This window comes from Gorilla gorilla, chromosome 14, assembly GCF_029281585.2.
Source record: "Gorilla gorilla gorilla isolate KB3781 chromosome 14, NHGRI_mGorGor1-v2.1_pri, whole genome shotgun sequence".
NCBI lineage: Eukaryota > Metazoa > Chordata > Mammalia > Primates > Hominidae > Gorilla > Gorilla gorilla.
The window spans coordinates 74,418,374-74,432,623 of record NC_073238.2 but is presented as its reverse complement, the minus strand read 5'-3'; the positions used below and the strand labels follow the sequence as shown (position 1 = coordinate 74,432,623).

At 35.7% G+C, this 14,250-nt stretch overlaps 1 protein-coding gene across 7 annotated transcripts in view; it reads left to right on the top strand.

The window, feature by feature from the left end:
• DIAPH3 (diaphanous related formin 3) overlaps nt 1-14,250 on the top strand; it is a 490,541-nt gene that overhangs the window by 374,038 nt on the left and 102,253 nt on the right. For all 7 annotated transcript variants that reach the window (XM_055360754.2, XM_055360755.2, XM_055360758.2 and 4 more), the window contains 2 exons: nt 8,420-8,515; nt 8,994-9,053. In XM_055360754.2, coding sequence (XP_055216729.2) covers nt 8,420-8,515; nt 8,994-9,053 — 156 coding nt within the window. The remainder of the gene's footprint in view (nt 1-8,419; nt 8,516-8,993; nt 9,054-14,250) is intronic.

Sequence of the window (14,250 nt, the reverse complement as noted above, 5' to 3'; positions counted from 1 at the left end):
CCACAGAGACCGAGATTTCTCTATGTCTCCTCCTTTCTCTTTTCACCACTTCTATAACTTACTTGGGCCCTGAAATCACATTTTGTCTAGATTTAAATCATTAAACATGCCTCTTGGGTTTGTTTTTTGTTTGTTTGTTTTTTGCCTTTAGTCTTTTCTCTTCTCAAAATATTCTTTCTAAAGTAGAAATTTGGCCATGTTACTTCCTAGCTTAAAATGACTTCATGGCTCCTTTAAAGTCTAAACTCCATAGCATGGTATATTCAGCCCTTGGTGAGTTGGCCCCGGCTCTCTCTTCACCTTCACCTCGCAGCGTTACCCCTGTTATCTCTTCCTACTCATATCCATTGCACATTCTTCAAGAATCCCTGCTTTGTACAGCTTTCCTGACAGCTTTAGCTGGGTCTTGTCTCTTTTGACAGCTCTGGCACTCTTAAATCAGTTCTTTAAGTCTCAGATATTCTGAGCCTTCTGTAACTGCTGTTCCTTCTCCCTCTGCCCCATACTACACGCCCACCACCCTGTACCACATGCTGAATATCTCTGTCATAATATTCAACCTGTTGTGTTTTACGATTTTTACCTGTCTTCCTCCCCTTCTCAGAGGTAAGCATCTTTAGGTCAAGAATCAACCTCTTCCTTCACATTCTCTTCCTCAGTCATCTTCTTTCTCTTTCAATAAAATTTTTAACTATCTTGTATTTATCAATGTCTACAAATTCCTAAATTAAATATAATAGGCTCATAGTATGATCAAATATCTTCTCCCTCACTCCTCTCAACCTCCTCCCACTTCCCAGAGGCAATCACTTTTAATTCTTAGATATTTCTTCTGATATTTATGTGTTCCTTATTTCTAGATAATAGCATAGACTGTTGCATATCAATTTTTTATTTTAGACATTACTGAGTTCCTGATTTAGTTCCCTAATGCCCTCTCACCACTAATCCACCTTGTGTGGATTACCCCTCTTCCTTTACCCTGTTGTCTTTCATTATAATTATATCACAGTTGATGGCCAACAGAATGGCCAGTGTTTATAATATTGGCACTATGTAAACATACTTTGTTTTCTTAATTTTTCTTCTTTTTTTTAATTTTTAAGTTTTTTTTTCTTTACCCCAAATTTCAGTATTCCTTGTTTCTGTCCTGGTTTTTTCCTGCTGCTATAACAAAAACACCTTAGACTGGGTAATTTATAAACAACAGAAATTTATTTCTTGCAGTTCTGAAGGCTGGGAAATATAAGATCATGATGCCAGCAAATTTTATGCCTGGTGATGGCTCACTGTCTGCTCCATACATGGTGTCTTGCTGCTGTGTCCTCATGTGGTGGAAGGGACTAACAGCTTCCTTGAACCTCTTTTATAAGGCCACTAATCCCATTCATGAGATTTCTGCCCTCCTGACCTAATCACCTCATAAAGACCCTACCTTTTAATACCATTACATTGGAGATCAAGTCTAACATTCAGACTACAGCATTTCCTATGGGACAATCTTTTGTTTCTAGATTAATAGAGACTTTTCAAAAAGTTTGTTTAGTATTTGTACATACATACCTGTTACTGTATTATCCAAAGTCTTCAATGGATCTGGGAAATAATCAGCAATCATTTTGCAAATGGTCCGACACAATAGATTTGCTACCGGTTCTGTGGCCACTACTCTGTCCCACTGCCCAGTTTCCTCCCATGTGATCCATGTGATCTAAACTGGCTGCTCTGAGACTGGGACATCCTGGGAATTCCTTTTGCCACTTTGCTCTCTTGTCCCTTCTCCTTTTCTGGATGCCGTGTTTTCCTCTTTCTTACTATTCTACCCCTCTTGTTTTGGTTTTGCAAAAGCACATCTTACAGTCTCTTTCTAAGATGGCATGTATAGACACTTGCATGTTTGAAAAATGTCCATTTTCTATCCTTGTCTGATTAGCAACATAATCATTTCTTCACTGGAAATAATTTCGCTTCAGAATTTGGAAACCATTTCTTGCCTATCTTTTGGAACTCAGTGTTGCCATTGAGAAATCCAGTCCTAGTCTTATTTCCTTCCTACGTATTTGACCTGTTTTCATTTGTTGACTTGCTTGCAGCATTCTAGAACCTTTTAGGATCTTCTTTGTATGCTTAGTTATTTAAAATTTCAGTGTTGTACCGTGGCTGAAGAAAATGGAATAAGGAAAGAGAGTTCCTACTGGATCACTGACTTATCTTTTTTCTCCTGTCCTTTAAACTTAGGTGGTTTCCAAGATGCCACCTCTTCTGATTCAGGCATATACTTTTCCAGAGTGCTGAATGAGTATTTTTTACAATATGGAAATGACTTCCAAAAATATTACCCACATTTTTTTCTGAATTTGAGGCCTGAATTTCCAGCTGTATTCCAGAAGTTACTGGAGGTCCCTGCTAGCACCTTCCATTAACATGTCAAAAAGGAAACTCATTATATTTTCCAATCTTTGTTCCCCATCAAAATCAATAATATTTAAATTTCATATTTTCTTTTCTCCAGCAATGGGCCGCAGAGATCTCAGACATGTCCTTAGCAGTTCCGCCTTCTTTCGGTACCTAAGACCTATTGATTACACTTTAGAAATGTCCTTAACTCTCCCTTCTCCATTTCCTTTGACACAGTGCAATTTTTTAAAATACCATTTACAAATTAAGATATGTTTTTCAGATATAGGAAATCTTTGACTTTTGCAGTTAGTCTATTTATTTAAGAGTTTTCACAGCAGGGGAGAAACTATAAATATTTTTAATATAAATTATAGCTGGAGAAATTGAATTCTACTCTAAGAAAAACTGACTAATTTTAACTTCTCTGGTCTATGTTAGAATACTGTAAATATAAATCATCTAAACATCTTATTACACCTCATTTTTTGTTTTTATTCATACTTTTTGCCTTTGTACCTGTTATTCCTTTTGCCAAGAATGCTATTCCCTCTACAGTCCCTAACATGAGTAACTCCTGCTTATTCTTCAAGTCATCATTCACTAGGAAGCTGTACATCTCCAGTAACTCATATATACACTTTTCTGCTTGTGAGAGCAGAAATGCTTTTGTGTTTACCTTTGGGGCCTAGGTATCGTGGTGCCTAGTAACATCCTGGCACACAGTACCATATGCATGGGTCTTAGGTATCGTGGTGCCTAGTAACATCCTGGCACACAGTACCATATGCATGGGTCTTAGGTATCTTTAGTGCCTAGTAACATCCTGGCACACAGTACCATATGCCAGGTGAACATGTGTTGGTTGAATGTTCTAAATGCATTTTTAACATTTGGAAGAACATCTTCTTTATATGTCCCCATCTTACACTTTGGTTTATTTCAAGAGTCTATTTGTACTTCAAGTCAGAGTTTTTCTTAGAAATGATGTTATACCTAATGAAGAGCATAATAGAATACACTATAAAAGACTTCCCTCGGCCGTGCGCGGTGACTCTCATGCCTGTAATCCCAGCACTTTGGGAAGCGTAGGCTGGCAGATAACCTGAGGTCAGGAATTCGAGACCAGCCTGGCCAACATGGTGAAACCCTGTCTCTAGTAAAAATGCAAAAATTAGGTGGGCATGGTGGTGCACACCTGTAATCCCAGCTACTTGGGAGGCTGAGACAGGAGAATCGCTTGGACCTGGGAGGCAGAGGTTGCAGTGAGCTGAGATCACGCCACTGCACTCCAGTCTGGGCGACAGAGCAAGACTCCATCTCAAAAAAAAAAAAGAAAAAGACTTCCTTCATTTGTAATATATCTAAAACAGTGCTTGAAACATTTAATAATAAGCAGGCATTTCATACATGTCCTGTAATTTACCATGGATTTTATCTGTGAATTTCTTTCCCTATATTTGTATATCACTTAGCAATTTATCAAGTGCTTTCATTTGTATTATCTCATTTGATTCCCTCATTAACCCTAGACAGGTATTGTCTGTATTGCATATGTCAGGAATGATTATGTAAATAATAGTCTAGTGTCTCACAGGTAGTTAGTTGAAAGCTCAGACTAGAATGCAAGTTGTTTTACTTCATTATTGTATTCTTCCCATTATGCATGTGAGAGTGAAGGCCAAAAATAGCCATCTACTCTGGAGGATGAGAGCAGGGGTAGAGGTTCCAGGTGGACAGTGATGGACGAGAGAAAGAATGTTTGTAGAGAATCACAGGCAGTTGCCTTTAGCTAAAGAACAGGTTGTGATGGTTGGAAGTAAGAGATATGATTGGAAATACAATTGAAATCATTGTTGGGGTAAGAATAAGAGTTTGGACTTTATCTGTCAAAATCCATTTGAGCAAAAAAAAGAAAATTAAAAATAAAAATGAAAAAAAGAGTTGGAACTTTATATTGTAAGAACTGAGATATATTGAAACTTTGTGACCGGGGAACTGAAGATCATTTCTGCTGTGGGACTTACTTATCAGTAATGCATGGGCAGAATTAGGGAGAAACTGGAAGCAATGTGACTAGGCAACTCATGCAGTATTCCAGATAAAAAATAATTCAGTTATGTAATACCAACATAAAGTGTAGTTAGAAAAGGCACAGCAGATTAGTTCAGGAGATAATGGGGAGTTTCAATCTATAGTATTTGACAACTAAATAGATGTATGAGACAAGGGAAAAGGAAGAAAGAAAGCTGTGTTGTTTAGAGTGGTGGCGGGAATGTATTCCCATCTCTTCCCTGGACCCCTGTCCATCTATGACCTTTATTCTCATGCATAATCAACCCTTCCAGCTGACCATCTTAGCTAATTTAGTCAACATATATTTAGCTAATTTAGTCAACATATATTTAGCTAATTTAGCCAGCATATATTTATTGAACACTCTCTATATAATAGTTGCATTTTGCCAGGTGTTGAAGATAAATGAAATCTATAATCCCTGCCCTCAGTGAGCTCGTGGTTTAGTGATAGAAACAGTCACATAAACAATATAACATTGTAAAGAATTTATTGGTATATGTATTACAGACCACTGGGACACAGAGGGGCACCTAGTTTATGCCACATGGGTCAGGAAAGGATTCTCAGTTCTCTGTTTTGAAGGAAGGGTAAGAGCTAGCTTGGTGAAGAAAGTGAGACAGATGTTCTGTGTAGATATAATAGCATGTTCAAAGGCATGAAGTAATAAACATGAGACTGTGTAAGTTGTTTTCTGAGCCTAAAACTGTCAGCATTTACTGCCTAAGAACAATGAGATTATTCTAGTGAACCATAATACAGTTATCACACTCTGATAACTTAACATTGGTACAATGTAATTATCTGATACCCAGTCCATATTCACATTTCTCCAATTATCCCAATAACATCATATATAACTTCTTTCAATTCAGGGGTTAATCATGGACTCCTCTATACTTCATTGTCGTGCCTCTTTAGTCTCTTTTAATCTAGAACAGTTCTCTAGCCTTTTCTTCTCTCTTTCTCTATTTCTTCCTCTCTTTGTCTTTCATGATATTGATACATTTTTAGATCCTAGGCCAGTTGTGTCACAGAATGTCCCTTACTTTGGACTTCTATGATTGTTGCCTTGCATTCAGATTCAAGTTAAATATTTTTGTGCAAAGTGCTACACAGGTTAAGTTGCGCATCACTTCAGGAGGCAATTGATGTCAGCATATTCTACATTGTTGGTAATGTCAAATTTGATTATTTGGATAAGGTGGTATCTACCAGATTTCTCTATATCCTGTTCCTCTACATCCTTACACACAATAGTTTTTGCAACCGTTGATGACACCTGCCTGAATCATTTCTTACTACGTGAATTGTAATGTGGTGAATTTTGTATTTCCCTCATATCTTTGACATCTATTAGTTGACACTGTTCTTTAAAGAGGAACTCTCCTTCCTACATTTTTATTACTATGTATTTTTTAGTATCACTATGGATGCATGATTCTTTTTTCCTCAGTGTGCAATAATCCCATTCCCATCATTATTTATTTGATACTCAGTTGTCCTAAATTTGGCCAAGGCAATGTTTCAATCTGGCTTCTTTGTCTTTTCAACATATCACTATCTATTTTTGAGCACTTTCTTATTTTCTGGCACAACAATATGTTTCTGACTCATTTCACACTTTCTTGGCCTCAGTTCTAGAATCAGCCATTTCTGTAAGCATTGTCATTCCTTTTAGGGAGTAATGGTATGTAGAAACCAAGATCTGAGGGCGAGAGAGGTCATTAGAAACCAAGATTTTAGGACCAGTAATGGTAGCTAGAAACCAAGATCCAAATGCTCATTGATACTACTATAGTGTTATAGGAAAAGGGTTTTTTTGTTTGTTTGTTTTGTTTTGTTTTGTTTTGTTAAGCCTTGAGCTTACATTAATACCTATACATCCAATCCAACCCTTCTTGGTTCTTTTTCTTTTTCTCCAATTCCATATTTCCATTTTCTTTCCCACAGTGAGCACATCAGCACATTTACACATCTGCTCCATCTTTTATACACACACAATAGTCTGAGAATCACTACATCAATACCACTACCAACAATAAATTTACTAAGAAGAAAGTTCACATTTTCTTTATAGTTTTTTTCCCTTAAACTTTATGCCATTAAAGTATTCAAAAGTTACTTGGATTTCTTTTTTCCGCCTCCTTTATAATCTATCAATATGAAAACATGTTTATTTGTTTCTATTTGATTTCAGTACTAGGATTTTTTTTCAATCTCATGACTGCTTGAAAAAGATTTAAAATTGTAATTTTAGATTTTGAAATGTTTTCTTTTTCTTTTACTATCTTAAATATTTGACATTGCCTGCAGTTTTTTAAGGAAATATATAGTTGAATTTGAAAATAAATTTTCAAATAGCTATTTGTCTGAAATATTTAATGTATTTTAGTTAAAATAGCCATCAAATCACTTAGAATTACATTTACTGTGAATTCACAACTTCCAAATATTCTATTTCTCACCCACCTTTTTTGATAACACCTACAAAGTTTAGTACTCTTCTAAAAATATGAAATAGCAGCAGATGGAAAAGGGGCTGATACATATTTATATTTATATATCTGTTTATAAACTGTAAATGAGTATGTTATTTGTATTCTACTGCATTCACTTTTCATCTTATCTCTGTAAAGGGATTGTGTATCAAAAAGGAAAAAAATAAAAGTTCGAAGGAAAATAGCTTTCCATTATTTTAAATGTAGCAGTATACCAGCCATACAATTTCATAAAGAATGCCTGCAAGTTACCTTGTCTGGATGGGCAAAAAGTCCTTACGGTTTCCTTGAATTTGGTTTGGGCCAGTAGTTCCTTTGAAGCTTTTTCTCCTGCTCTCTTTGAACAATATTTAACATTGATAACTATAAATACTTATAAGTATTACAGGCATAATCTGTTCTTTGTAGAGATAATTGGCTCTATATCCACGTTTTTCCTTAATTATATACAGGATATCAATTTAAAGTAATCTTAATGGAATGCAGTCCTTTTGATTTCAGAGAGCCTCTTTTGATTTATTTTTCATTATAGAAGATAAACCTATACATTCTGTAAAATTTTGTAGTGATTGTTCTGTGTCATCTCAAGTCAGGGGATGATTATCTTCTGATATGAAAAATCAATTGTTGGAAGCATGGAAATATAATCTGTTATATTTAAAAGTTAGCATGGAAGTATAATTTGTCTGCTAAGTTTAGACAGCAGAATCTCAGTAACAACAAAAACACTCTCCCGGGCCGTGCGCAGTGGCTCACGCCTATAATCCCAACACTTTGGTAGTCTGAGGCGGGCAGATCATGAGGTCAGGAGATCGAGACCATTCTGGCTAATATGGTGAAAGCCCATCTCTACTAAAAATACAAAAAATTAGCCGGGCATGGTGGCAGGCGCCTGTAGTCCCAGCTACCCGGGAGGCTGAGGCAGGAGGATGGCGTAAACCTGGAAGGCAGAGCTTGCAGTGAGTAGAGATCTCGCCACTGCACTCCAGCCTGGGCGACAGAGCGAGTCTCTGTCTAAAAAAAAAAAACAAAAAAACTACTCTCTCCCATACCTGGTTGACTTTAGAATAGAGGATGATGCCTTGAAAATAGCTCATCTCTACAAAGGAAATGTGATTTATAACTCAAGACTCAAACATTACTAGAACCACATTCCATTTAAGGTAATTGTGCTGTTGGACTACAAAAGCAGTGCTCTGAAGTGAATCAGTGGAACTCGATCCCTTTAGTGCACAGTAACATAGGCACTAATTAGGCAGTTTTCATTAGAAGATAGTTGATTTAATGAAAGAGTTAAAGTCCTGTCTTATTTTGAAATTGCTAGCTTAGTCCTGGCATCTGATCTTTTTTCTCCCTACCATCACCATCACCAGTTTTTGTATATGCTTTGACATTGCTATGGTAACCCTGAGGGCTGATGGAATTCCCTGCATCTCTTTTCACAGAGAGTGATGAGACAGGAGTGATGGATAATCTGCTGGAGGCCTTGCAGTCCGGGGCTGCCTTCCGCGACAGAAGAAAAAGGACACCGATGTCAAAAGGTGAACCCTATACTTGTTTCATGTTACTTTCTAGGGAGCTATCACAGAGAAAGAATCCTGTTTTTCTCATTCTTTTAAAGTTGTGTGTCAAGAATGCAGTGCCGTGGGCAGCAACTGTTCAGAAGTTTCATAAGTTTGCTTAATCCTTTGCACAGACAAATGTCAGAGAGATATGCATTCCAGTTGGCCGATGTCAGTAGCACATTAACAAATCAATGCACTGAACCTAGAAAATCCTGATTAGTGTGACAAATCTCATCTAAAGAACCATATGTACCTTATCCCAGTGGAGTTTACAGTAGCATAATTAAATGGGAAGTAAAAGTCATAACATTACTGCTTCAAGTATTTCAGGGTATTGAAGCATTACTTTGCTGCCAGAAATACATAACGTTGGAAAAAAGTATGTCTAATACTGTTTTCCTTCTTGAGATGCACAGACCTCTGTATTAAGTTTATTTTATTTTTTTTTTAACAGATGTTCGGCAGAGTCTCAGTCCAATGTCTCAGAGGCCTGTTCTGAAAGTTTGTAACCATGGTAATAAACCGTATTTATAAATTGCACATTCTTCTTATCTACTTTTATCCTATTGATCTGTGATTTTAGTAGACTGCTGTGAAATTCTCAAGTTCCAATATAACTAAAATAGTAAAAATGTGTGCATGTACATATTTGCTATGAGATTGCGTACTCGTATTTTTCATCCTTATATTATTGCCTTGAGGTTGTGTCTTAGGTTCTTCTATCAGGTCTCTAGTGAATTTTTTATTATTATAATTATCTGAAGTTAACATTCAATCATTGCTGATCAGTGTTATCCAAGGTACTCTTTCTCATAACACTTTTTAAAGTAGTGGACTTACTATATGTCAAGATACAATTTGAAGTATTAAATCTGTCATCTGTTTTAATCTCCCACATTTGCCAGTGCAGTTAGAAATACCTTAACTGGCATTTTGGCAAAATGGTAAGTGTAGATGAGCTTCATGTGGTATTATTGTGGAAGGATGTGATAAAATCACTAAGAAGATGAATTAACTTAGTCTCTGATATTTATCTAAGATGGACTCCTGTCAAAAATCTCTAACCAGTCCTCCGTGCCCAACTGTATAGAACTCTCTGCTCTGTTCAGGGTACCATTTCATGTTGATTGGGTTTTATTTGGTTTTGTTTTTTTCCCCCTGTGTTATGTCCTTGGGTCCTGCCTACCTTCCACAGTCAAAACACATTCATTGATTGTGGGTGCTGTTTTTCAGAGTGAGATTGTCACTAATGTTTGCCAGATTTATAAATGTAAAAAAACTTGACAGATTTTGTACGAGTTTTTTGGGTGCAGATGACTTAAGTTCTGGAATTATTAACATGTGACTGAGAGAAAAACCTGTGCCAATTTCTAGGGAAGCTAAAATAATTATTAGGTAAATAAGAAAAAGACATGGATGTAATTATCTTTTAATAGGTGTGTGGATCCTTACTGCCGAAGGTAAAGTATGTATAGTAGGTGCTTAACAAATGACAGTAAAGGTAAAAATATACTGCAGTCTCTTAAATAGGTCTTTTTTGTTGTTTTTGTCTTGCCTTTCTCTTGTATAACAATACAAATAAAAAGAGTTGGAATAAGTCAGAGAAGTTCACTGTGAATAATTAAGTAATTCCTAAATTTAGGGTTATGATTTAGAGCCATTGTGACATATTTTACAATGGTAAAACCTGTAGAGAGTAGATCTATCCTCATCTTAAGGATGATTTTGTATTATCCATGAATAAATAGAAACCCAGAGAGGCTGAAAACTTCCAGAGTACAGAGCTGGTCAGTGACACAGCTGTGACAAGAATATGGTTCCAATTCCTATTGTATTTCTTTTTTGATTTCGTATATGTACTTCAGTTATTTTTTATTATTAATAGTAACAACATAATGAACTCAGCCCCCATTTTAAGTCATTAAAAAAGAGCCACAGCCAAACACAATGTTTGTGATATGATTAATGATATGCATATACCATCCTACAGTTAATTTAAAATGTATATTTTTAGATACTATGTGGGGGAAAATTAGTTCAGATAACTTTGTACACTGGTCTTGGAAAACTCAGCCTTGTGACTATAATATTAGTAAAGTGTCCGGGATATAATGGCTCAGATACAATTACTTATAAATCGTAATGTTTCTGTTTATTATATATACAGCAGATGAGCATTGCATTTTTATAAAGCTAATGTGTACTGGCTTAAGTTCTAAGGCTGTTATGATAATTAAGCTAGTAGATTATACAGCAAGCCGAACAAGATATATCACAAAGATCAAATTCTCTGTTCTAATGTAAATGTGATGAGTTCCTACATTTTTAGAAAGTATTTTCTATTCATATTTCTGTTGTGTTTTCCCTTCATATTTCTAACCAAGTAGAAAGAAATCCAAATGACCAAATTTATCTTAAGAATTGTGTGTATGTAGATTTATTGGACTAGATGTTCAAAAATGCAGGATTTGGTTAAGGAAAATATCTTCATTGCAAAAAGGGTAGTGATTATTTTTAGTATAGGATGACATTTTGGAGTTCATTGGAAATCTTTCTATTTCTAAAAACTACTTTTTTTCATTGAAAATACTAACCCTACGACTGAACTATGTGATTGAAATGTAAGATTGAACTTATTTTTTTAATTTGCTTTTATATACTTAAAATTGATGTCTAATATTTATATTTTCTACAAGTATATATTGTTATTGATCTCATAACTTATTTTTAAAGATTTAAAAGATTTTCTACAGCTATTTGAAATTCATTTATAGCCTATGTAAAATAATGATAATATTAATAATAATAAGCTAATGTTTACTGAGATATTTGGCTTACTAAATGTCAAGCACTATGATTAATGTTTTATGCATATTACCCATTTAACCTTCTCAAATATTTCTATCAGAGAGTCAATATTTTTATCTCCATTTCATAGCCGAAACTAGTCAAGTATTAAAGAGGTCTGATAACTTGTTTAAGGGCACGTAGTCAAATTTTGAATGCATGCCTATCAGACTTCAGAGTCCAAGTTGTTACTTTCTTTGCCATGCCATACTCTTAATATAACTGCTTGAGTCCATGTCTAATTCCTTTCCCATCCATGAGCTGGTGACTTATGTGCATACATTTTTTTAGCTTGTAACATAAAGTTGAACAATTGAGACACAGCCTCTCAGAGGTTCTCCAGCCTCTGGTGTGCCTCATCTCTTCTTCCCAGATTTAGCCACTAGATAGCACTGTTTTCCTAGTCTGAGGTTTGGATTATGAAAATAATCTAGAATTAATTATGACCACTTTTTATTTCTTTTAATAAACTCAGTATTAAAACATTTTTGTTAATTTTAATAAACCTATGCTCTGTTAGAAATATTATAGAAAGCTTGGGTAAAAAATATATATCCAAAGCCTAAATTTGAGTTTATTAGCTGCAATTTTAATTTTTTATTATGTGTATATCTTTTGCTGTCTGTATGTTGTCTGTGCCTTCTTAAATCATAGCTATAGTCTCAGACTTCTTAGGTTTCTTTTTATATAGAGAGAGAGCATCTTTTCTCTCAGAATAGAAAAAAATTCTGGTAAAGTATCCTCCTGGACGTTGGGGCTAAAATGTCCCTATATGTATTTTAGCAAACTGACCTCAAGCATTCTAACTTCAGTGGACTTCAGAAGCAGACATCTCATGCACTGAATTATCCAGCCTTTGTGCTGTGGTCCAAACCTCTACCAAAAACACTTTGGTTACAAGTTGTACCTGTTATCTTTTGCTTTGGCTGTAAAGGCACAGGCAGAAATGAAGTATGTGCTAAATCTTTATTTATTCAGCAAAATTTATTAAGCTGTTGCTAGGCACTTAAGATTTATAGATACCTTCCAAGAATGCACCATCTAGTTGAAAGACAGACTAGTAATAATTGCCCTACTTTTGGTAAATGCCAGGTTAGAGGTAACAGAAAAAATTTTGGCAAGACCAGGAAGTCAGAAAGATCCAGACTTCATGAGGACAGTTTAGAGCTGGCTTCCAGAAAGGATCTGAAATGCAAGCTGAGACTTGAAAGATGAGTAGAAATGAGGCCAAAACCCAAGGGGAAGAGTGAGCCTAGCAGCAGCAGCAGCAGTAGCATGTATGCAATTTTTCAGGAGGTCCTTTCTGAACCCCAGCCTGAACCTTGTAGAACTGTACATTCTAGTAACACCCTAGTCTTCCCATTTTATAATACACACTGCCCTGAAGATGTTTTTATTCAGTGTCTGTCACAGTATTTATGAGTTTCATCAGAGTGGAAACAAGGCATAAAGGAGCATATCTGTCTTGTGGACTGCTGTAACCCCAATACTTAGTTGGATTGGTATCAGGCATGTAAGTGTTTATAAGAATGTGTTGAATGAACAGACATGTTTATGTTTATACTTGAATGGAACTATTAATGTATATTAAGGAGTAAAATCAAATCTCTTAATGTCACCCAAATAATTTGATATGCCAGTTGCTAAAGTTCCAGCTGTGAACACAGTTAACCGCTTCCCATCTCCTCCCTTGAAGTTATCTATCATCAAAAGGAGATATTTGATTGTTTGGTCTATACATAGCTTCAAAGAGTTGTTGGATCAGATGTAGGGGAGGGGAGATTCAATTTCGATTTGGTTACTCACTTCTTAGAAATGGAGGGCTACTTATTAAATATCTTTCCCTTAGTCAAGCAAAGTGTGGCAACATTAAAACAAAAGAATGTATTTGTTGATGAGTACAGGGCATTATCTATTTTCTTTATTCAACACAGTCCAAACCTAAAGATTTTCTGTAGTCTACAGAAAATAGTAAAATCTCCTCTTTTAAATTAAGATAATTAAAATATTTATTAATGCATTTTAATAAATATCATACTATGGTGTTTGAGTGTTAAGAAATCAGCTGGCCCAGTTTAAGGTACCAGATGGGGAAGAAGTATATTGCGGGTCTGACACCAGGCCAAGGAATTTGGATTGTTGAGGTTTTCGAGCATGAAAATGACAGGTCCCCATAGTTAGTATGGAACTAAAGTGTAAGTGAGAGGGAGGGATTGAAAGGACTTCATGGCAACCTCTATGCCAGTATGAATTGGCTGCTACGGATGGGGGAAAAGTCAAAGAGGAGAAGAAAAAAAAAAGTCAAAAAGGAAAGAGACCCAGCCTAGAGCTCTAGGTTAAGACACCCCCACAGAGAATTGCTAATAATTCATAAGCAAGTGCATTATCTAAAGGAGAATCTTTAAAACAAGAGAATGGCAAGTTAAGGACTGAACCTTAGGAATGGAGTCAGGTGAGTAATGAAGTGAAGGAGAAGCAGAAAAGAGATCAAGAATTTGGGAGGAATTATACAGTAGTGGAGCCTATACAACGAAGGTTGAAAGAAGACTTTGGTTTTCTCATTTCTTTTTCTTTTCTTGATTGTTTTCTTTGTAACCTCTGGTATACCACTGAGTGACTAGTGTTTTTCAGGATTCATTAATTCCTACTCTCCTAGGGACTTCTCTTCCACTGTACACTCTGTAAACTGTCTGTAAAACTTTTGTGATAAAGGCTCCACAGATATGAATTGTTGAACCACACCTTATGCTGCATCTGCCTGCAGTTTGTTTGCATCCCCATTAGGTGGGTCTCTTTTCATAAGTGGTACAGTGGGATTTTTTTTCCAGTTAAATGGATAGAGAGTAATCAGAAAGAATTCTATA